The sequence below is a fragment of the Seriola dumerili genome, unplaced genomic scaffold (genome assembly GCF_002260705.1).
Source record: "Seriola dumerili isolate Sdu_G_001 unplaced genomic scaffold, Sdu_1.0 BDQW01000056.1, whole genome shotgun sequence".
NCBI lineage: Eukaryota > Metazoa > Chordata > Actinopteri > Carangiformes > Carangidae > Seriola > Seriola dumerili.
The window spans coordinates 7,266,550-7,289,829 of NW_019174311.1; the positions used below are offsets into that span (position 1 = coordinate 7,266,550).

Below are 23,280 nucleotides of genomic sequence, written 5' to 3' on the forward strand. Positions count from 1 at the left end.
GGAACTGTTGGCTCCAATGGCGTCAGTTTCGAAGGTGTCTATTCTGGATTACTTTAATATTGTGTTTGAAGGTGAAAATGGTAAAATCGAGTCCAACTGCAAGGCTTGTGGCACCAGAATCCAGGCGAAACGGAGCGTCACGTCCAACTTCGTAACACATCTCAAGGTAATGATTTCAAAATAAAATGTATTGTGTGCATGTTAACATGAACGGACGAATCCTCTACACTTATTCCCAGTCTAATATTTCTGTCAGCATCAGCTAAACCAGCTGACCCTACAGCATCTTTTTTTTTTAATGTATACTACACAGTGTCAGCTGCATAAACCTGACTGTAAAGACAGCCAGGTTTAGCCACACTGTATCTTCTTATAGCTACTGATATTTAGACAAGACAGTATGGTGAAGAGATGTACACACCTAAGCGCTGAATGAAGTGTTCTACCTGTCAACCAATAACATTGCTGTGTCCCTCTCTATCTCTCTCCCATTCAGCGGAAGCACCAGGCTATGTATGATGACTTTGTGAAAAGGAAGGATATGAAGAGAGAGGGTTACTCCTCTGGTTCCCTGCACAGTTTCACCAGCAATGGAGGGAATACCCGCTACACTCTTCCCATCAGTACTGGAGTGGGAGGAGGAGGAGGAGGAGGAGGAGGAGGTGGTGTTGGAGGAATGGGAACTGTGGAGGGAGTAGGAGGAGGAGGTTCAGGAGGAGGGGTGACCAAGTTTGACAGACATGACCCACGTCAGGTGTGCATTATAGTCCGTCACCACTTGAGATGCAAATAACTGTCCTACTATTTATGTAATCCTATAACAAGTGTTACTTTATTCAATGTGGCATTGCATCAAATCATCTGCTGTAAAATAAGGGTCATTCACACTGGGTTTTGTCACCATAGGTTTTGATCTCTGAGGCCATAGCTAAGATGATTGTGCGTGATCTGCAGCCAGTGTCCATAGTGGAAAATCAAGGCTTCAGAGAGCTGCTGCAGCTCTTGGAGCCACGTTACACTCCAGAGCCTCAGCACTACATCCACAGCCAGCTCCTCCCAGCCTACGCCTACCAAGTCCAGCTGACTACCCGTCAGGCCCTGGCTTCAGCACACGCCCTCAGTCTCAGCCTGGATCTCTGGAGGGGCTTTTCTGGAGCCACATCAGGGTAAGGATGTAAAATCAATATATAAACAACACGATTCCAACTTGGTTTGAGTGTCTCTCTGCTGAGTCTTCTGTCTCTCTCCGTAGGTACCTCGGTGTCACCTGCCATTTTCTTACATCTGACTGGCAGATGCGTTCAGCTCTGCTGGCGTGCCTTCCCTTGACTGGTGGCAGCTCTGGGAATCGCGTGCTGTCAGATTTTGATGAAGTGTGTCACTCTCATGGGGTGTCAGGGAGAGCATTTCGTGTTGTTGCGGACCCTTTTCTGGCAACAACGACCATAAAGCCATGTTGTCTTCCTGGTTTCCTGATTTCACCTCCTCTTGCTAACCTGCAAGATGACAATGATGAAGAAGAGGTGGGCAATGGTAACGATGTGGAGGAAGGGATCAGGAACGGCCATGGTGATGGGGGAGATGAAGGGGAATGGGAGGACTCATGGGAGCAGGGTCTCGGTGTTTGTCGGGTGGACTGTTTCTCTCGCTCTCTTGAACAGTGTGTTAGAGAGGGGTTACGCTCTTGTCCACATCTCTCCTCCACACTGGCCAAGGCAGCCTGTTTCTACAACTACATTACCTCTGCTGTCCCACCTGAGAAACTCAGCCAGGTGTTTGATGGCATTGGGCTGACAGTGGGGGGGCCACGAACTACCCTTCCTGCAGTAAGAGACTGGGCTGCTCAGCTTAAGGTATGTAATGTTATCAAGTCCCTGAGTAGTATACAGAAGAGGGGGGTCATGATATCAGATTAGTGTGGCCAAAAGAATATCCCAATAACAATATTATCTGGATAACTATAGAAAATTTGAAAAACAAAAATATCAGTCAAATTCATCTTTACCTTTTGTGCATGTGTGTTTTTTTCTATTTTTTGGCAAATTAATTAGACTAAAATTCAAGTGTAGGGAGGTGGAGAGAAAGTCTGTAACCATAACTCAACAAAAGCACACAAAAAGAATGAACTGATAAACAAAAACACCCTCAAGGCCTAACATCTGCCATCATGATATTATCATGTGTATTATTAACACAATATAAATATTTAATCTCAACATTGCATGTTATATACAATAATTGTAAGCAGATATAAGGGCACGTCAACAATTGTAAGAAGACACATTTTGTATGTGTTGCAGCTGTGTTAAAGCTATATTTTTTAAATATTGTCAATCACCAGCTGCATCAGTTAGTGAGGTTTCACAGGAGAAGTTACAGTAACAAATGCGTCAATAAACACTTAAAATGTCCCAATATGTTCTTCCAGCTACATTATAGTGCTTTATGAACCTTTTATTATTTATTGTTTATATGCTGCTTATAAATGCTTAATAGTATTATACTATTATACAGTATGTGTCCATAATAATTGTTATTATAATTTTTGACTGTGGCTGTGTTATTAAGGATTATATTATGAGACTCACAAATAGCTTTTTAGCAAGAATAAAATCAAGAGTGTGATGCCATAGTTTTAAAAATGTTTTACTTTTTTGTTTCATTTTTGATGCAGGTGCTTCGGCGGCTGTTGGACTCAGTGGAGTTCCTGGAGGAGGTGAGTGGTCCAGGGGAGCTGGCGCTGGGTGCTTCAGAGAGAGCTCTCCTGAGGGAGCTCACTGACACTTTGGAGCCCTTCACTGAGGCCTGGGACATGGTGCATGGGGACAGACAGGCAGACATACAGACAGACAGACACGTGTCCATCAGCCTGGGGCTGCCGTGTGTCCTGGGCCTTCGGAAGCATCTCTCTGAGACATCAACCCCCCACTGCCCCTCTCTGCTGGTGGGCCTCAGCCAGGCTGTAGAGCGTCGGCTGGCCCCTATCCTGGAGGACCCCCTCTACATCACTGCCACCGCTCTGGACCCCCAGTTCAAGCTCACTTGGAGCAGCAACCCTGACTGGCACAGACAAGTTCTCATAGAGGAGTTATCCAAACATTCCACAGCCTCCAGCCCCATAAACTCCACCACAGACCTACACCCTCAATCCAAGACTCCCCCTGCTCCGGCTCCATCGCCGGTCTCCTCACTTTCTCGGCCCTGCAAGCTGTTCTCTTTTATCAAGCAGAGACCCACAACACAGGCCAAGAGCCTAGAGCAGGAGTTGACCGTGTATCTACGAGAGGAACCCACAGATGAGGAGGCTTTGCATTACTGGCGGCGTAAAGCAATTGACTTTCCTCTGCTTGCCCAAGTGGCCAAGAGGGCATTTACCATACCTGCTTGTGGCACTGTGGTGGGGAGTATTTTCACTACTGCTGGGCGCTGCCTGCGGCCAGAGAGAGGCCGTATCTTACCAAAGAACCTGGAGACGCTACTCTACCTCAAAGCCAACTACAGATTACTATGGACTTAGAGCTAAGGGTCAAACATTTGTTTTAACTAAACAGCAACTGATAGCTTTGTACCTGCAGTAATGTTACTTCTTGGATACTAACCTCTGTTCCTCTCTAAGGAAAGTGAGCTAGCAACATAACACAGTACTCATACTACACTGAGATGGAGTGAACTAACCAGAATTTCAGTGCAGAGGCTCAGTTTTAGAAGGGGTTTCCGGACTACAGTGGGTATGGATCGCTGTCTGTTTACCATGTAGCCTGCATACAGACTATCATACCACATGCTGTGGACTGAAGGGACTAGAAGCAGATCAATACTTATGTATTTGCTTTGACATTATTTTTGCCTGATCAGGGTCTCCAGACAACCACAAGACCACAAACCCCCAAACTCTCTATCATCCCGACCCAAAAGACAGCTTGTGTCTGTACCAGCCAACATTGATATACCAACAATAACCATACGGTCAGTTATTGCATACTGTAGCATATGATTTATTTTCGCTGATATACAATGACCTCAGAGGTTGTGACCAATTCATTGGATGTTGTTTTTGAAGGCGCGTATCAGCAGGTAACCAATAAGTCATCCCTTTATTGTTTTTTTTCTCTATCTCTCTCTGTATGTATGCCTCATCATTGGGACATCATAATAAATGAGTTTCACTTCCTAACATAGAGGTGTGGATAGTTTGCAGATGCAAGTGCATGTGTGCATCACACACCATCTCTTTTTGCCAGAGGAGAAAAGATGAAATCTACCTCATATATCTCATTCTTTGACCCTAATTCATTTATATTTTCCGCTGTCAGTCCTTTATAACTCCACATGTGCTCTGTCAGAGTGGAGGTCAATTCCATTTCATTTTCATTATCAGCACTTTTTTTCCTTTTTCAATTTCATGTCCAATTCTACTTCTGAACTTTGAGGAATTGAAATGAGTTTGACCCTGCCTCTGCCCCACAAGGCTAGCAGAGAATGAGTGCATGTGGCATAACAGAGACTTTTGCTTTTCCTGACCTGACGGAAATATTTTTGAAACCACTTTGCAGGGCATCGCTTTGAAGGAGAAACTGTGAATGTTCCAGTGTGTGTTCGCCTTTATTCAGGGACTCTGTTACTCTGGGCTGGGCCAGTGGGGAGGCAGGGTAATTGCGAGTAATTCCATTACAGTTAGATTTGAGTCAGCAGGCAGACAGCAGTCACATCCTACACGGCCTTTATCCGCACAGCCAACTAGGCCCACAAAACCTTATTGCTTAAGGACTTAGAAATAAATGGCAGAAAAAATATGTGGGCTGCTGTAGCCTTTTTCTCTAATGCTGCATCAGAAGGCACAAAGTATTTAAATGCATTGATTAAGGTTTTGTGATTAATACAGAACAATAAGACAACAGCCTCTATCACCCTGGAGATGAGTGGCTGTGAAAGAATTGCAATGATGAGATGGTATAAGGAATGTCACTAGGATTACGTCTCTTTTTCACCAGCACAGCTTCATCCCAGTGTTACTGTTTTTGTTGTTGATGAAAACTTCAGAGGAAGTGTGCTAATCTGTGTGAGATACAATGAGATTTCCCTCATAGATCACAATTATCAAAGATTTCTGTGATCTTAATGATTATCACCCCGGGATGTCTCTGTGGATTTAGATGTGTCGCTAGATATCTGTGTGGATGTGTCAGTGTGGTTATCTCTGAGAAGTGTGTTTTTGCTCATCCCCACGGGTGTGTTGTTGTTTGTGAGTGTATGTGGAGCAGCTTGAAGTGTTCCCGTCCTCCAGCCCCCACCCCCCCCTGGCTGTGACAGCTCATCCATTCGAGTTAGACGAGCAGGCTGGGCTGCAGTCCTATTGGTAATTGCCTTTGAAATGAATTACTTGGCATAGAGTGAGGCCGAGGGAGTGGAGGAAATTGTAATTGAACTGCCCCCTCCCTCCCACCCTTTCCCTTATGCCTCAAGTTATTACATCTGCAGTGCAGAAAGCCATTTTCTGTCCGTATAGACACACATAGACACAAAAATACACACACTGTTACAAAACCAATTTTCCCCTCCCCCACACAATGGCCTCAGCAGAGGGCCTTATTGATGCAGGGTGATTTCATAGATTGATTGCTCACGGGCACGTGCACACTGGGCCACACTGCACTCCAAAGACAAATATTCTTCTTGCACATTGTGTGTGTTTGCATTTGTTTGTACTGTTCACCTCACCGTCCTTCCCTATTTGGGGTGCCCTTTAGCTGGCCTTGTCATTTGGCTAAGGTGTATTGGGCTGCAGGATGTGAGAGCTGGCACAAACAAAAGTGGTGTTCAGTATCAACAGAGCCCTGGTTACCCCATACACACAGACACACATAACCAAGCATAGTTATTAATAAACTGCCTGTTGCTGGCCTGTTGACAGTTAAAGCCTGATGGATTAAAAAGCTGCCACTGGTTGTGTTTGAGCTAGTGCATTTATACATAAATATGGCATTTTCCTCTCTTAATTTGGCATAAAGTGTTGTGTTGGAAGAAATGTAAGTCCTGTCCTGCCCTACTTCCATCATGCAACACACTGGCACTCAATCTTGTGTTTGGCCTTTTAATAGCCAGGGCATGGAAAGAGGGGGAGTGAGTTGACTGAGGCACTTACCCCTGCCCCAGCCAGACATGCACATGTTGTGACTCCACAGCACACAATAGGATCTATTTCTGTAAATCCACTAGGGTTATCACTCCACTTACACTAACTCTCTCTTCTCTCTCTCTCTCTCTCTCTCTCTCTCTCTCTCTCTCTCTCTCTCTCTCTCTCTCTCTCTCTCTCTCTCTCCCTCCCTCTCTCTCTTTATCTGACACTGTCACCCACTTACACAAAATCATGGCTGACAGAAACAGCCGGCTCAGTGCTAAGAAGAAAGAGAAGAAGGTGGAAACCAAAACGAATGATGAGAAGGACAAAGAAAAAGATAAGGGGAAGGAGAAAAATGCGAAAAAGCCTGACAAAGTTGTGAAGAAGCCAGAGGAGACCCCCGAGCAGCCCAAGACAGAAGAAGAGAAGAGGAATGGGGAAAGTGGAGGGGCAACAGGAACGGAGGCGGGGAACAGTGAAGAAAATGGAGAGTTTGAGCCCATTGAGCTGCCACCGTTTGAAATTGTGACAGGGTGGGTAAGATTTAATATATACACCACAAGAGTTAGAGTCCTACTTACACACCTGTTTTGCTATTTAAAACATCCACTTTTTTCTGTAGAATAAATAGCTCTTCTTTGTATTCTGTGTTTCTATAGGTCATATTGTTCCCCATGTATGTTCTGTACTTGATTTCAGTGAGGAAGGTTACTAATGACTTGCACCTGCCATCCTTAATAACGCAGCGGTAAGAATAGGGATGAGTCACAGAGCTGACACAGATGCCGGCCCGTGCTGTATCACTCCGCCTAGCATCTGTTCCCCCATTCTTTTACCTATGAGCATTAGCTGTTTGATATCAAAGCTATAAGAGATCTATTTGTGTAATCCATCTGGCTATTCATGTACAATATAATAATGGCTCACTTAAAGAAAGGCAGGAAAAACACAAGTACCCCATGTGTTTTTCCTCCATGTGTTGTTTGGCACATCCAGAGATTATGGGATGATTTAAAAGCCAGTAATATTTATAGAAATATCAGTTTACTTGCGGTAGCATCATTAATAGTCTATTCACTGTGTCACCATATATATCGAGGACTCGCCATCATCACTTTTTTACTATCATCAACTGTTTTTATGGTTGAAAAGTTCATCATTTAATGAGAGACTAATGCTCGCAGCGTCAGGCAAAGAAGTGAATGCCTTTTCCCCCGGAAGGGCATTTCCAGTTATCACATTGAAAGGTGACAAATTTCTTTCAAAGTATTGTTGACAGATGCGTCATGCTGATTGTTTTTTCACGTAGTCTTGGTAATCTGGTAATCTATGCACAAAAAATAAGAATAACCCCTATGACAATGACAATTGAGAGCTGTTAAACAAAGTGTTGTGTAAAATCATAGCTTTCATATTCACTGAAAAGGAAAGAGACTGCCTTTCATTAGATTTAAGGAAACTCTTCACTTTCACTACCCACCAGGGAACAGATGAGCCCGTTTTACTTCAAGTTTCAGTTCAGGAATGTGGAGTACTCATCAGGGAGGAACAAAACCCTACTGTGCTTCAGAGTGGATACAGCAGGAGGCAGCACAGAGCCTCTGAAAGGTTATATGGAGGATGAACATGCCACAGCTCACGCTGAAGAGGCCTTCTTTCAACAGGTAAAGAACGCTCACACTCAGCTGTTCTCACTGTTGATCACCATGGAAGATCTGATTTTTAATTCTTTGCAAGCAGTTGCCCGTTTCCATAATGATTTTTCTCCCTAATGCCTCCATAAATCATCACTCTTTCCTTTCCAGGTGCTCCCTAACTCTTCCCAGGAGCATGAAATCACATGGTATGTATCATCCAGTCCCTGTGTGGCCTGTGCAGCCAAGCTGACCGGCATCCTCCAGCAGCGCAAAAAGCTCCGTCTCTGCATATTCTGCTCCCGTCTCTTTGAGTGGGAGCAGCCGGAGATAGTAGAAGGGCTCCGGGCTCTGGCCAGTGCTGGCTGCAAACTGCGGATGATGAAGCCTTCTGACTTCGTGCATGTTTGGGAGACGTATGTGGAGAAGGAGGACCAGAGCTTCTCGCCCTGGGAGGATTGTCAGGAGAACTACGAGTACTATGTTGAGAAACTGGCTGATATCCTCAAGTAGATGTGAGTCAGTAAGTGTGATGTTTGCAGTGCTGTGCCAATAAATAGCTTATTGGGTTTTTTTTTTTTGGCTGAATAATTACTCTGTTTTCCTTGTGTCTTTTGTCCCGTCTTGTTAGTGTTACAGGTGAACAAGATCTCCCCAGTGAATGAACCACAAATCAGCCTACTTGCGAAATCAGCCACCGGTTGAACATATATTTTAATGAACACTCATGGCAACATTTTGTATTTTTTATTTTGATAATTTCATAGGGAGTCACAAGATACTTGAATTTCTACATAAATATATCGTACAGTATCCAAAGAACAAAGCAGTAACTGTTGTTAAAACATTAAATAACATTTGGATGAGCCTAACTTATATCTACTGACATCTGGTGTTTGTTCTAAGAACTGAAACACTATTTGAAGGAGAGCCGATAAATGATCTTGCAGAATATAACATTATGTACAGTGCATGCCATAACTGAAAGCTAACAAAAAGCTAACGATGTATATGATTGATGTTTATCACATAAATAATGTTTCATAGTTTAACAGTACCTTTGACAGTCAGCACATCAATAACATGCTGTCAATTTTTAAAAAAATGTACAATTACCACCAGCAATGTGCAACCAAGTAAAGTCATATATAAAGAACAAATCTATACACAGTCATATTGCAATGATGGGCTGTCCATTGAGCTGGGGTGTAATACCTTGTCAATTATTTGATGAACTTTGGTGCCAACACTGTCCCGAGAGGATGGATCCTACTAAATTTACTCAACTTTTATCTAGCGCTGCTACAAGTCAAAACGTCTCTTGAATGACCTTTAAAACTCATCACTTAAAACATCCCCAATGATCCTCAGGTGTATTTTAAGACTAATACTAACATAGTGAACCTCAGAACGTTAACATTCAGGTGAAAGCAAAACTCAGGTTGAAAGTCTGACTATGTAGAGCTGAGCCAGACAAGCTGATCCTGAGATGTCCAATGATGGCCACCATTCAGAGTTTGGCCTCCACTTTGTGTCTCTTTAATTTTTTGCAAGTAATAAGCATCGTACAATAGCTAAACTGTCTCTCCAGCTTCCATACACTCAAAAATGACCATTAAAGCCTGTAGAAAGTCTATAGACCTTCAGCCTGTAAATGATTAACTACTAAACTGACATGGAAACATCCTCAGTGACTCATTGTTTGAAGGAAACTAACCCTCCGTTGTTTTCTTCTGTGCCCTCAGTCGTCACAGCTAGAAAGACATAAAGATGGAGATGAGGAAAGATGGATCGGTAACATTATGTCTCGGCTACAGAGAAACCGGCACAACACCCTTCATTCATTTGTAATATTACCTTTGTCCTCCTGTGTGGTGATGGGTAGTGGTGTTGTTTCACTGCAACTTGTGCCATTCTCATCCACTTCTGCAGGTCAGATTGGTTTTAAAAAAACCAACCAAGAAAAGCAGAAATGGTCAGTGAGCGATAAACACAGGGAACCTTCACAAATTTTGAAGTCGAAACAACTCACTATCAACTAGCAAGCAGCAAGCTAACCAACTGGAAAAGAAAAAAAAAACCCTGCTTACAGCCAGTCATGTGTCCCTATTTTCTTGTTTTCTTATGCTTTTGTGATTTGCATCACCTTTAGTTCTGGAAAACTTTTCACTATTCTCTGATATTTTATAGACCAAACACATAATAGATTCATTGAGAAAATAATCAGCAGATTAATCAAGAATGTAAATAAACATTAGTTACAGCCCTATTAGGAATAACGGTTTTTAATTTATCGGTTTTAATGGGTCATTTACCTTTAGATGGTGCATTCAGTGATGCATCGGTGATGTACTCAACCAACGGACAAGGTGCATCTGCAGGAGAGAGGAAGGAACTTTAACACAAGGCCACCAAAAGCTAAAGGCCAGCTTGAAAATGTTTGTGGGGAGTTTCACTAACAGAAAATTCAAAAATAGCTCAGAAATGAATTGCTGGTGGGGCAGTGTCTGCAGCATATGCGGAAAGAGTGACCAAAAACCAAAGAGAGGTGTTGTTAGCATACCAGTACGGTCCTTCATCTGAGCCATCGTGAGAAAAAGGTTTTCCTCTTCTGGCTTGTCATCATCATCAGCTGCATGGTAAGAAAAGATAGAAGAAGGCAAATTAATTGTGGCTTTTGTTTGTTATTCTATGATGAAATATATATTATGAAGAGGTCATGATGTCAGGATGAGCTGAAACTCATTATAAAACTCCATCAACACATTAAGATTCAGGTGATAATTACGTGGTTTCATGTCTACAAGCAACCACATTGTCACATAGTCATTTGATACATTGCTGTTAAAACAACATTTATTATAGCTTCTTTGATAATTGATATCAACTGATATTTAGAATCCTGCATTCATTCCATGCATTCAAAATGTCGCAAACTAAAGTAATACCTGGTTTACGGAGGACTCTGAGGACAATGCATCCGAGGAAGACAGCAATGAGGCCAAAGAAGAGTAAGCCAGAGATGGCAAGAAGCAGTCTCCTCTTCAAAACTGCAGATTAAAAATAAAAAAGAGAGAATGAGAGAGAGAGAGAGAGAGAGAGAGAGAGAATATTTGTAGAATAAAAACACAGAAAACTCCCAGGCTTCACTTGTACTCACGAAGGCTCTTGGTCTTGAAAAAATCACTGTGTTTTGAATAAGATGGTCTCCCATTGCGGACGCCATAGCAGGTGTACAGGCTCTGGTTAGGGTCGTTCTGGGGTGTGACTGTGTGCTTCTCAGGCAGATCAAGCAGATCGATTTGTTTTCCCTCCTTGAACCTGTTTAAATTTTGTATGTTGAATTTTCTGCATTTCAGCAAGGCGAGAATCCAGAGGACATACAGTATATGAATGCATTTAGATGAATTTCTTCTATAGTATTAAAGGGTGTTTTTGAGCTGTATTACCATGTGTAGTTCCACATGTCCGTGCTTTCCCGCACCTCACATTTGAGCACCAAGCTGTCAGTTGCAAAGACCTCTGACCAGCCAGTTAACAGGATTATGTGAGCCTGTGGGCGCTCTGCACCAAACACAATAAAAACTGTGATAAACACATTCAACACTTGCGTGCATAGAAAAAAATGAAAGAGGAAGAAAACAAAACCTACCATTGACATTGAGCCTGACAGCCTGACTCTGGTCTGACTGGAAGACTTCATTTGTTCCTCTTTTAACTTGGCATGAATATGATCCCGTGTTTGCCCTCACGACAGAACTGATGTTATGACTGTTTTCGGATTCGGCGAGTGGAGTCCCATCTTTGTACCACAGGTACTCCCATCCAGAAGAGACATTAACGTGACAGCTGAAGGAGACTGAATCTTCAGTGTGCATCACATCGTGCTCGGGATGCTGCATCAGTGTGACTCTGGGTTTGGTATCTGAGAGGTGAAAATAATACCAATGTTAATAGTAGGCTTATAAGAGCATTTAAATGTAAATCATACTGCAGAGTAATGACATTGAAAAACCCTTTACCAGAATGATAAATTTGTCTCTCTCTCTCTCAAAAAAACTCCCTTCCTTGGGAGATAGAGATGAGAAGATCGATACCACTCTCTTCTGTGATAGCTGGCTTAGCTTAGCACCCGGCTATGTACAAAGGTAACAAAATCTGCCTCCGAGCTCCAATAATGCTCACTAATTAACACTAAACATAATTCTGTTTGTTTAATCTAGAAAGAAAAGAAAAAACAATTTGTGGTTTTACAGTACAAGGCGTTATGTGGTTAATGTGGCAGGGGGCACTGGCCTCCTGGAGATAGGTGGATTCAAGTCATCAAGTCATCAAGCCAACCGTCAACTGGCTGTAGCTTTATATTGAACATGACAGATATAAAAGTGGTATTGCTCTTGCAATCTAACACTTGACAAGAAAGCAAATAAGCATATTTCCCAAAATTTCAAACTGCTGCTTTAAAATGACTGTTTTTGCTTATTATACTCCCCACTGGCCACCACTTCCAGTGTGACAATGATGAAAATGTTATTCCAAACAACTGTGGTAACAAAAAAGAAGAATAAAAATAAAATCTCACCATAAACCCTGAGTGTTAGTCCAGAACTGTTGGTGCTGAAGACAGACCGGTTCTTGAGCTTGAGCTTCGCTGAGCAGGTGTATTGTCCACGGTGTGAGGCAGAAGCAGAACTGATGGAAAGAGTTGTTTGATCCGAGTCAAAAGACACAATATTATCAGCCTGGACCTTCTGTCCGTCTTTGTACCATATATACGACCAGTCAGAGCTGCCATCCATCCTACAGCTGAACTTCACACTTTCAGAAGGGAACACATCCAACCACTGGGTCGTGATCGTCAAAGATGGAACAGGAATTTCTAAAAATAGACAGACACATTAGCCACTTTTAATATCCTAAGAAATATCTTGAGATGTATCTTGACTATAAAAGATTTATAACATAACATGAAAGGTGGAGACAGCATTATAAATACACAACACATCAATACAAAGTTACTTTCTTTGGCTCACCAACTATTTGTAAGTTCCATGTACCACTATGCTCGGCATAGTACGTTGATTTGTCTCTTTTGGCCTTGCACTCATAAGTCCCACTATCTGATGAACCAGCATTATGGATTTCAAAGCCACTGTTGTAAGAAAGTTCTGCTCCATTTTTGACCAACTGATACTCCCAACCAGACGAGCCTGGAACTTTACATTTGAAGGACACTAACTCTCCAGCATACACCTTGTTAACATCTGGATTTCGAGTCATCAAGGTCTTCGGCTTTTGTGCTAAAGACAAAAAGCAGAAGAAATGTGTCTGTATTCTGTCATACCAATGGCCTTTAACTGTTATAAAATAATAAAATATCTGTCAAGAGTCAAGAGAAACTTACTTTCGACTTTAAGGTGTATTTCCTGACTAGAATCACTGATGAAGACTTGATTCCTGCCTCTTTTTGCTTTGCATGTATATGATCCTCCATTTAATGTCTTAACAGAGTTGATTGAATATTTTTTTTCAGATACAAGTTCAGTGGCATCTTTATACCACAGGTACTCCCATCCAGTGGAGACATTGATGTGACAGCTGAAGGAGACTGATTCCTCAGGGAACATCACCTTGTACTCTGGATCCTGTGTCAGTGTGACACTTGGTTTCTTATCTGGGTAGGGTAAATAAACATGTAGTTGCCATCAGTGTGTAAAATTACAAAAGTTACCAGATGTGCCTTTAACACATAATGATCTCACCCAACCCCTTCCCCTAATCCTTGAAAATGTTTAATTATAATTTAAAGAAAACATCCCCTATTATAGAGTATATTGAGTAAGTATTTTTATTGTTATGTAAATTTAAAAGAAAACTTACCATACACAGTGAGAGTAAGTTCAGAACTTGGGCTGCTGCGGACAAACCTGTCCTGGAGGTGTCCCATACAGGTATATTTTCCTGCATGTTTATCTGAAGCAGAGCTGATGGAAAGAGTTGCTCCATCCGAGTCAAAAGACACAATATTATCAGCCTGGACCTTCTGTCCGTCTTTGTACCATGTATGTCTCCAGCCAGTGCCTTCAGCCATCCTACAGCTCAACTTCACACTCTCAGTGGGGAACACATCCAACCACTGGGTCATGTTCTTCAAAGATGGAACAGGAATTTCTAAAAACACAAGAGACACATTAGCCACTTTACATATCCTAAGAGATATCATCTTTGTGGGGTTTTTTTTAAATTTTATTTTATTATGATAGGGGCAGTGAAAGAGAGACAGGAAAGGTAGGGAAGAGGGTGAGGGGATGACATGCAGCAAAGGGCCTGAATCAGACAGTTTTATGCCTCAAAATATTAAGTTTACTTTCAGAAAAAGACAAGGCGAAGCAGCTAATTCACTGAGTTGTAATGCTTGGAATATTTTTCGGATTATACTATGGTATATGGTAGGCCAGATTGTCAAAGAAGATAGTGATTAATTTTTTGTTGACTAATTGATTCGTTGTTTCAGCCTCTTTGTATTTGCATTATTTTTTACCATGCAGTGAATAGGTACAAGCCACAGCATAGTTATTGCACATGCTTGTAGCATACGCAACAAAAGTATATCAAAGCACACTACAAGTAAGCTCAGTTAATGGGGTCAAACTAATAAAAAAAGGTTGAATACTCATTGACACTGTCTCATGTTTGAACTCTTTAAAGTAAGAAACCAGCAAAGGAAACAAAATACATAAAACTACCATATTCTTTTAAAGAGTAGCCTGCAATGGCCTTGTTAATCTGAGCATCCGGGATGCAATGATAATGATGTCCAATCAATACACAGTAGGCCATTATTCATATGGTTTAGAGAAAAAACAACTGCCTTAATCAAGTACAGTATTAAGATGAAGGAAGCAGAGACCAGTGAAAGAAAATGTGAAACTATGGAATGAGCTCATAGATTGAACAAAACATCCTTTCTCTAACTGATATTCCAGTGCTACATACACATACTGTATTCTTCTGAGCTATCCCTCCCTGCACTATACCACACCACAACATCCTGTTTCAACAGAAAAGACATAAAATAACGGAAGCTAGTTGCTTGTTTTACTGAAACCATAGCAGCTTGAGGTTTTTTCGAAGGCGTGTCAACAGCTAGATGACAGAAAATGAGAACGTCATTTACATACAGGATTAGCATATTAGTCATTTACAGCAAGCAATGTGAGCTTTTCTTGAACACCATATTTTAAATAATACTACTTTGCTGTTTTTACCTACCATGAACCTCCTGTGATATTTCAGCACTGTGGTTTGTTGATGTTTTTCCACTCCTGGTAGCCTGGCACGAGTATTTCCCCCCATCAGAAAGACTAAGATGAATGCTGATGGTTTTGTTGGTGGTAGGTAGTGAGAGGTCATTTCCATCTTTGTACCACCAATAGCTCCAGCCAGAGGACACGCCAACATTGCAGGTGAAGTTCACTTTTTCTCCAACATACATTGGGTTAAAATCAGGGTCCTTGCTCACTGTTGGTTCTGGTGTGTTTTCTGAAGCAGAGACAAATCACACAACATTACTGCTACACTGCACCTCAAAGCTTGTGATGAAGTCATACACAATAGCCCCTTAAGACATGCCTGTAGAGTCTAATGCAATCCAATACAACTGTTCTGCCATAAAATCTACATTTATGATGTATATAATGTTCTTATGTTTGACAATTCAATTTTATGTTATAGCATTAAGGTCATAGTTAGCGTTGATGCTGTATCAGGCTGCTTTACAGAAGTGTAATATCTTGTCACCCTTGTGTATGTAAAAAAAATAGAAACACCTCCCAATATAACATAGTCCAGTACAGCACCACCTTTAAGTTTGCCCTCAGCAATAGACATACATTTGAAATTACACATTTCTGAAAACATAAACCTCACAAACATTATAAACTTCATAAAGGTAGAATTTATGACAGAGCTGTTGTATTGAATTGTTATTGACTTTGCAGGTGTATCTCATGAAGTGGCCCAGTAACTATATATCTAACCATGGCCACCTCTATTAAGTCTTAAGTTAATGAAATTAAATATTAAGACATAATAACTGTACTTGTAAAACAAAAGTTACTAGCCTGGCTCTGTCAAAAGCTGACATTTTTAACAGTTTGATTGACACATGGTGTAAACACAACATCGACATACCATCACCTTTTAAATTGATACGGTGAACTTGTTGGCAAACAGTCAGACACACATCTTGCAGTTACAGAACGACATTATAATTCATTTGGATCAGTGTTTCTGGCCACTTTGCAAGTGTAAGTCCAATGTTCACTCTCTCATAGTTCTGTTTTTAGTCCTTACCAACTCTTGAGGGAAACATTTGGCTGTTTAGCTGATAAATACTCTAATATATTCAGCAGCTAGTTTCTATGTAAGCTAACCTAACCTGCCCTTTGGTGTAAAGCATATAGTGTGTAGTAGGTTTTTTGCTGTGGCTGAGAACAACACTATGAGAGCGGTGAGAATGAACCAGCATGATAAACAATGAGCTGCAACTCATTTCATTTCATTCATTGTTGTTACAAAAAATATAGATTATAGCTGCTTTAAGATACCTTAATGAATGTAAAGTTAATGTAAGTGTTATGTAGAGGCATGAACTCTTACCATAAACCATGACATTAATTCTGTTGCTGAATCCAGAGCTGGCTTTCCTGGAATTATGGTGAGCTTTGCAGGCATACTCTCCTTTATCAGTCTGAGTGACTGAAGTGATATTGAGAAATAATCCATCTTCATCCGAGTCCTGCTCTCTCAGTGAGTCATGCGAGAGCTGCTGTTCATTTTTGTAAAAGGTGTACTTCCAGGTTGTGTCGCCAACCTCACACCTTAACAACACTAGCTCATCTTCGAACACATCCCACCAGGTACTCTCCAGCGTCAGAGAAGGTGTAGGCGGGTCTGAAAATATGCACCACAAAGAAATCTTCAAGATAAAGCCTAATTAAAATCACTCATTGCATCAGAAAAGGATAAGAAAAAGGAACATAAAAATATCAAGTGCATTATTCGCTATTCAAATTGCCACCTTCTCATATTCAAGTACCATACATGTATCCAAAAGGCTCATGCAGATGGATGAAATGGTCGTATGGTTGCAGTGTAGTTTGACCTATAGCTGGTGACACAGTACAAATGTATGCTTACCAGAGACCTGCAGAGATTTTTTACCCTCCTCTGTGTAGAATGGGTCTTTGCCTCTCTTGGCTTTGCAGTGGTACTGTCCATTGTTAGAATGATCTATAGAATTTATTACATAAGTAGGAGTATTTTGTGCTTGAATTACACTGCCATTATGGGACCACAGATATTCCCATCCAGAGGCCTCCTCGACCCTGCATGTGAAGGTGACAGACTCTCCGGGGTACATCTTGTCAAAGTCTGGTTTTTGCGCCATAGTCAGCTTGGGGTTGTTTGCTAATCAGAAAGAATTTTTTTTAAAAATGATGAGATTTCAGTTATTCTTATATTCTGTCTTGACATTCAGAAAAAGTGTGGGAAATGAAACATAATGAAACCTACCATGAACTTTAACTTCAAGTGAGTTGCTACTTGAAGTGGTACCGCCCTTTGTTTTGTGATGAACTTTACAGATGTAATTTCCTGCCATTTGTGTTGCCGCAGTGATTGTGAGGACTGATCCGTCAGCAGATATAGACACGTTTGGATTTGCATCTTTTAGTAGTTCTTGATTTTTGTACCAGGTGATGATCAGGTCAGAGCTGCCACTGACACAGCTGAGCTCCACTTTCTCAGAGGGAAACACTTCCAACCAGGCTGACTGTTGCTGCAGAGATGGTATGGCAGGCTCTAGAAGTTTATTCAAAAATGATATGGATTACATTCATATAAATAGAAAAATAACATTATGCTGAAATTAGCATGCACATTTAGGCCCACTGGCATCATAGGAGCTTTAGTGTGAAAATTGTCTTGATTTTTCTTGTGATAAGTGCAGTTATGAATGTTACTCTAACATTGGATTAAAATAAATACAATTACAGACTACATTTAAAATTATTCAACATATGTTTACCAAGTTTTTTTTAATCGAAATTCCACATTGAAATACAATACAAATACAATAATATGATATACAGTATGAAATATTAGTTTTATTTTGCACATTGCAATAGGTTTCTTCTAAAAGGCAGTGAATCAAACTGCTTTGAAGTCATCTAGATTACTCAGTACAGAGTAAAAATAAAATTATATACTAAAACCTTTTGACAACGCCCATGATGATCTCACAGGTGCCATTTTTCATTTCCCATCCTTAGTCCAAAATCACTATAATACTATGATATACACATTGATTTTGAGTGAATTTTGCTCTCTCAAGTCCTTACGTAATTTATCACCTATATGCACCTAAATATCATCTAAAGGTGACTGATTGATTTCAGGAAGTAATGCCTTAAATTAAATTTAAAAAACTGAAGGAAGCTGCACAATCACTCTTACTCTTTTAGATTTATATACAGTAGAATAACAGAGGTTAAAGTCTCACTATAAACAGTTGTTGCCTCCGTCATTTCTGGCACAACAGTGGTTGGAAAGCTGCTTCTGTACACTTCAGTGGCTGTTGGAAGAGAGGAGATGTATTGAGGAAAGACTTAAGATCAGACAGAACAGCCAACATTTGTGCTTTATCTAAATGTCAAAGTGGAGGTTTAAACAGCAACAGCAGTAATAATAAATCAATTTTTCAAGCAAAAATGCCAAATATTTTCTGGTTCCTGCTTCTCAGATGTGAGGATTTGTTATTTTTCTTCGTCATACAGTATATGACAGCAAACTGAACCAGGTTTTGGACTGTAGGTAAAATAGAGTAAGAAATATTATAATCTCCTTGAGTTGTGGGAAATTTTATAGACAAAATGATCAATCATTTTATTGGGAACATAATCTGCCAATAAATTGATAATGAAAATAATTGTTGGATTATACAATATATTATCAGGTGTTATTTTACCCACCACTTTCACTGGATGACACAAGAGCAGGGACAATACAGTTTAGAAAGCATAACTATGTACAAAACATGACATTTGCACGACAGACTACTGAAATATCAACTTGCACTAATAAGAGTCTTGATTGTAGGAACTGTCAGACTCATGACAACAAAGTACTTTATGTTCCTCATGTTTACGTAACCCATGCTGTACTTCCTAAACATCATTTCGGTCTGATTCCAAGTTAGTACAGACTGTTAAAACATTTTATATCTAAATACGGATTCAGTATTTTCATATACAATCACATAAATGAACTTGGAAACAGAATATATTTAATTATTTATTTCAGATGTGATGTAGATGTTTTTGTCCAACTGCTTACAGACTAAAAGTTTTTAATGATTAATAAGTGCTGAACCTAGCCTTAATGTTTTGTCAACGTGTCAAACGTGTCTTACCATCTTCAGGATCCTGAGCTGCACAAACAGCAGTGAAATCTGTAAAAGCAAAACAATTATGCATTTTCATCATAGAATCGAGGGAATCATATTTGAATGTACATGAAGATATTCTTTAAATACTTTGATTAATCACAAAAATAAATGCAACTGCATAAAAACTTACATATCACACAGAAGACCTTGATAAGATACATTTTCCATTGAGCTGCACCTATAGATGCAGTGTTGCGGAGTTGAGTCATGTATCTGCTTTGAAGTGAAGTTCAGCAAAGGAAATAGACTGCAGACTCGATGGGCGTATGACACATTCGTTTCTAAACTCACCTCAGGACAGCAGCTTTCCTGTCTCTATGACATCTGCTTTTTTTTTTTTGGTTGAAGCAACAGGAAATATGTTTCAACCACAATGCATTTTCAAAATGAATTTGAACTGCTGATTTCTGCTGAAAAGTAACAGAAGGTTTAGGGAATTGAAACAACTTGCAAGACTGTTAATGTATGATAAGCCTGCTATTGTGTTTTATACCAAACAAATATTGTGTTAATTGTTTACTCTGTTTAGGTGTGTGTTTAGTGTGTTTGAAAGGAATTTCTTTCCTTTCCAATTCAAAAGGTTTACAGTATGCAAAGAATTTTTTAAAACTTTATACCATTTAGTTACATTTTATGATACCACTACCCATTATCTGAGTCATTAAACTGATTCTTGACAGAATTAAAAGTAAGCAGAACTAAAACCAAAGCTCTTGCTAAAACCATAGTTACTATTTTATCTTAGTGCAGTTTCACAGCAGATCTTTTTTAACCATGTAGGTGTGACATTATATTGGAAACCTCGGCGGAAGCTGCAGACTTATTAAGAACAAACATCACAGCCACATCCTTTTGTCTACAGCTGAAATTCAATTTCTAGACATAAAAATGGAAACGAGTTAAGCCACAATTAATTCCCTCAGAAACATACACATACATATACAATATATATTTTCATAAAGGTTTACAGATAATGTTACATATTGTCTCCTCACTATTCAATTACTGCTTGAGGAGAAAGCGCTCTGTGATTTGCAGTGTGAGATATGTGTGTTGAGATATGACATATTACCTCTCATCTGTCAGTGGTTTTGTCTCATCATACTCACCATAAGGTGTCAGTATAACACAGAAAATGTATTATCTCTGACAACTCCTCAGATCCTGAGCCTGCAAATTTGCTGTTTTATGCAAATTTATTTTTGAAAAGAATTAATATAAATGTATCTGTTGACTTACTACTCTGTCTAGTGTTACTGAAATCAGTTACAGTAAACATATATAAGATGATGTAGTTTGTGGTGATAACACAAGCTGAACTGCTCACTGCAAGTGTTGCTAGAGTTTTGACCTCTTTGTTTCACTGGTTACCAGTGAAAGCAGCATCTGGTCAACCACAACCTGCACAACATCCTGGGACTTAACATGCCAGATTAGCAATTAATTAAATGACATTTAAATGACATTTAAGCAGGGTGGATGTTGAAAACAGGTGTTTGTGAATATGAGTCTGTCTGAAAAGCAAGGAATATCCCATCCAAATTTTATTTTTTGTGCATCAATTAGTCATCACCCACGTGGCAACCAGGGGACCCACAAGAGTGTGTGTATATACAGTGTGTGTGTTTATATGTGTATATATATATATATATATACATATAAACACACACACACCCGCCTTACTATACTATGAGTGGTCATGACTTACTATATTATGACTCTTTTGTGCCTTAATATACTATGACATTTTATGCCTTACTATACACTATGCATTTTTATGCCTTACTATATACCATTAAGTTTTTTTTTCTTTTAAGTTATATTTTTGACTTTATTCGGACAGTACAGTGAGAGAGATACAGGAAATTCAGGGAGAGAGAGAGAGGGTGGATGACAGGCAGCAAAGGGCTGCTGTTTTGTCTTACTATACTATGTCTTTGTATGCCTTACTATATGATGACGTTTTTATGACTTACTCTAATATGACTTTTTATGCCTTATTATAGGATTTTTATGAGGAGTTTTTTGTGACATTTTATGCCTTTCTATTCCTTATTATACTATGACATTTTATGACTTACTATACTATGACTTTTTATGCTTTACTATACTATGACTTTATGCCTTTCTATACTATGACTTTTTTTTGACTTACTATACTATGAATTTTTAATGCCTTACATTATTATGACTTTTTGTGCCCTACAAAAATATGACATTTTGTGCCTTATGTTACAACCCCAAGTTGTTCTAGGGGAAACAGGAGTAACATAAAACTAGTAACATAGTAACTTACTAAACAATGATGTTTTTATGACATTTTATGCCTTACTATATTATGACATTCTTTATGACATTTATTGTCTTACTATACCATGAAGTACCTTGAGTTACAACATGCTTCGGCCTGCTGCTGTATTGTCCTCTGTGTCTGTTGCTGTGTATGTTCCCAGAGTTACCAATTATGTCCTTGTCTTCCTTGTGCTTCTGGTTCCTGTGGTCTCCTGTGTTTCCACGTGCTTAACCAGTGTTTTGTAAATTCTTTTGTTAATAAACATTTTTACACTCATCCCTTGTGTGGTTGTATTTGGGTCCAACTTAGCACAAAACATGACAATTTTATGGTTTACTATACCATGATGTTTTAATAACATTTTATGCCTTGGTATATTTTGAAATTTTTGTGACATGTTATGGCTTACTAGAGTAAGACCTTTTTATTCCTTACCATACTATTACGTTTTTATGACTTTTATGCCTTAATATACTATGATATTTTTTTGACGGCAATTTTATTCCTTATTATACTATGTCATTTTATTCATTACCATACTATGACCTTTAAATTACCTTTTATTCCTTAATATACCGTGATGTTTTTTTGATGTTTTATGCCATACTATACTATGACGTTTTCATAATGTTTTGTGTCTTACTATACTAATATGTTTTTATTACATTTTATGTCTTACTATAGTATGATGTTTTTATGCCTTGCTATACTATGACGTTTTCATAACGTTTTGGGCCTTACTATATGATGATTTTTTTATTACATTTTATGTATTACTATACTATGATGTTTTTATCCCGAACTTTACTATGAAATTTTTTTTGTCTTACTATATTATGACTTTATGCCTTACCTTAAAATTACTTTCATTCCTTATACTAGGAATTTTTATGCCTTACTATACTATGATGTTTTTACAACATTTTATGTCATGGTTTGCCAAGGCATTTTATGTTTGACTTTCTTTGGATTTTGTCACTTCCTGTTTTATTTTGTAATGAGTTTTGTTGTGTGTCTCGATGGTTTTACTTCCTGTCTATGTCCTGTTTCCCTCCTTGATGATTGTCTGCCTTGCCCTAATGTGTTTCACCTGTGTTCAATCAACCTTACCTCCCTCGTGTCTATTTAGTCTCTGTGCTCCCCTTTGTCTGTGTCAGTTCATCCGTTATTCCCCCCTCTGGCATCTGTTTAAGTACCTTGAGTTACATCATGCTTTGGCCTGCTGCTGTATTGTCCTCGGTGTCTGTTGCTGTGTTTCTTCCCAGAGTTACCAGTTAAGTCCTTGTCTTCCTCGTGCTTCTGGTTCCTGTGGTCTCCTGTGTTTCCATGTGCTTCACCAGTTTTTTGTAAATTCTCTTATTAATAAACATTTTTGCACTCATCACTTGTGTGGTTGCATTTGGGTAAAACTTAAAAAAAAACCTGACAATTTTATGCCATACGATACCATGAAGTTTTGCCTTGGTATATTTTGGAATTTTTATGACATGTTATGGCTTACAAGAGTATGACATTTTTATGCCATACGTTAAAATGACGTCATTGACATTTTTAAGGCTTATTATACTTTGTCATTTTATTCCTTATATGCTATGACGTTGCTATGACCTTTTATGCTTTAATATACTATGATATTTTTTGACATTTTTATGCCATACTATAATATGATGTTTTTTGGCATTTTGAGGCCTTATTATACTATGTCCTTTTATGCTTTAATATACTA

General features: G+C 39.4%; 3 protein-coding genes across 5 annotated transcripts; 2 read left to right on the forward strand and 1 right to left on the reverse strand.

Annotated features, from left to right (window-relative positions):
• Positions 1-650: 650 nt before the first annotated feature.
• On the forward strand, positions 651-4,136 carry LOC111218930 (zinc finger BED domain-containing protein 4-like). Its single transcript, XM_022741415.1, has 4 exons — positions 651-754; positions 907-1,166; positions 1,253-1,853; positions 2,675-4,136. Exons 1-4 carry the CDS (start codon positions 677-679, stop codon positions 3,515-3,517), a joined length of 1,782 nt encoding a protein of 593 aa, XP_022597136.1. The 5' UTR covers positions 651-676; the 3' UTR covers positions 3,518-4,136.
• Positions 4,137-6,332: 2,196 nt separating this feature from the next.
• Positions 6,333-9,512, forward strand: LOC111218947 (probable C->U-editing enzyme APOBEC-2). Of its 3 annotated transcripts, XM_022741450.1 has the most exons (5): positions 6,333-6,651; positions 7,602-7,782; positions 7,924-8,267; positions 8,384-8,391; positions 9,498-9,512. In XM_022741450.1, exons 1-3 carry the CDS (start codon positions 6,368-6,370, stop codon positions 8,263-8,265), a joined length of 807 nt encoding a protein of 268 aa, XP_022597171.1. In that variant the 5' UTR covers positions 6,333-6,367; the 3' UTR covers positions 8,266-8,267; positions 8,384-8,391; positions 9,498-9,512. The 3 variants fall into 3 exon arrangements, with proteins under 3 accessions (XP_022597171.1, XP_022597170.1, XP_022597169.1); XM_022741449.1 differs by lacking the exon at positions 9,498-9,512 and having other exon boundaries at positions 7,924-8,275; positions 8,384-8,923; XM_022741448.1 differs by lacking the exon at positions 9,498-9,512 and having other exon boundaries at positions 8,384-8,923.
• LOC111218923 (titin-like) lies at positions 8,485-19,520 on the reverse strand. The gene is made up of 19 exons (XM_022741406.1): positions 19,392-19,520; positions 19,226-19,264; positions 18,317-18,388; positions 17,329-17,616; positions 16,954-17,223; positions 16,414-16,707; positions 15,025-15,294; positions 13,633-13,923; positions 13,157-13,426; positions 12,786-13,052; positions 12,335-12,631; positions 11,405-11,677; positions 11,202-11,316; positions 10,913-11,073; positions 10,701-10,802; positions 10,316-10,384; positions 10,068-10,127; positions 9,610-9,678; positions 8,485-9,506 (listed from the first exon to the last, which is right to left on the reverse strand). The coding sequence occupies exons 1-19, from the start codon at positions 19,468-19,470 to the stop codon at positions 9,448-9,450; spliced, it is 3,345 nt and encodes a 1,114-aa protein (XP_022597127.1). The 5' UTR covers positions 19,471-19,520; the 3' UTR covers positions 8,485-9,447.
• Positions 19,521-23,280: the final 3,760 nt, after the last annotated feature.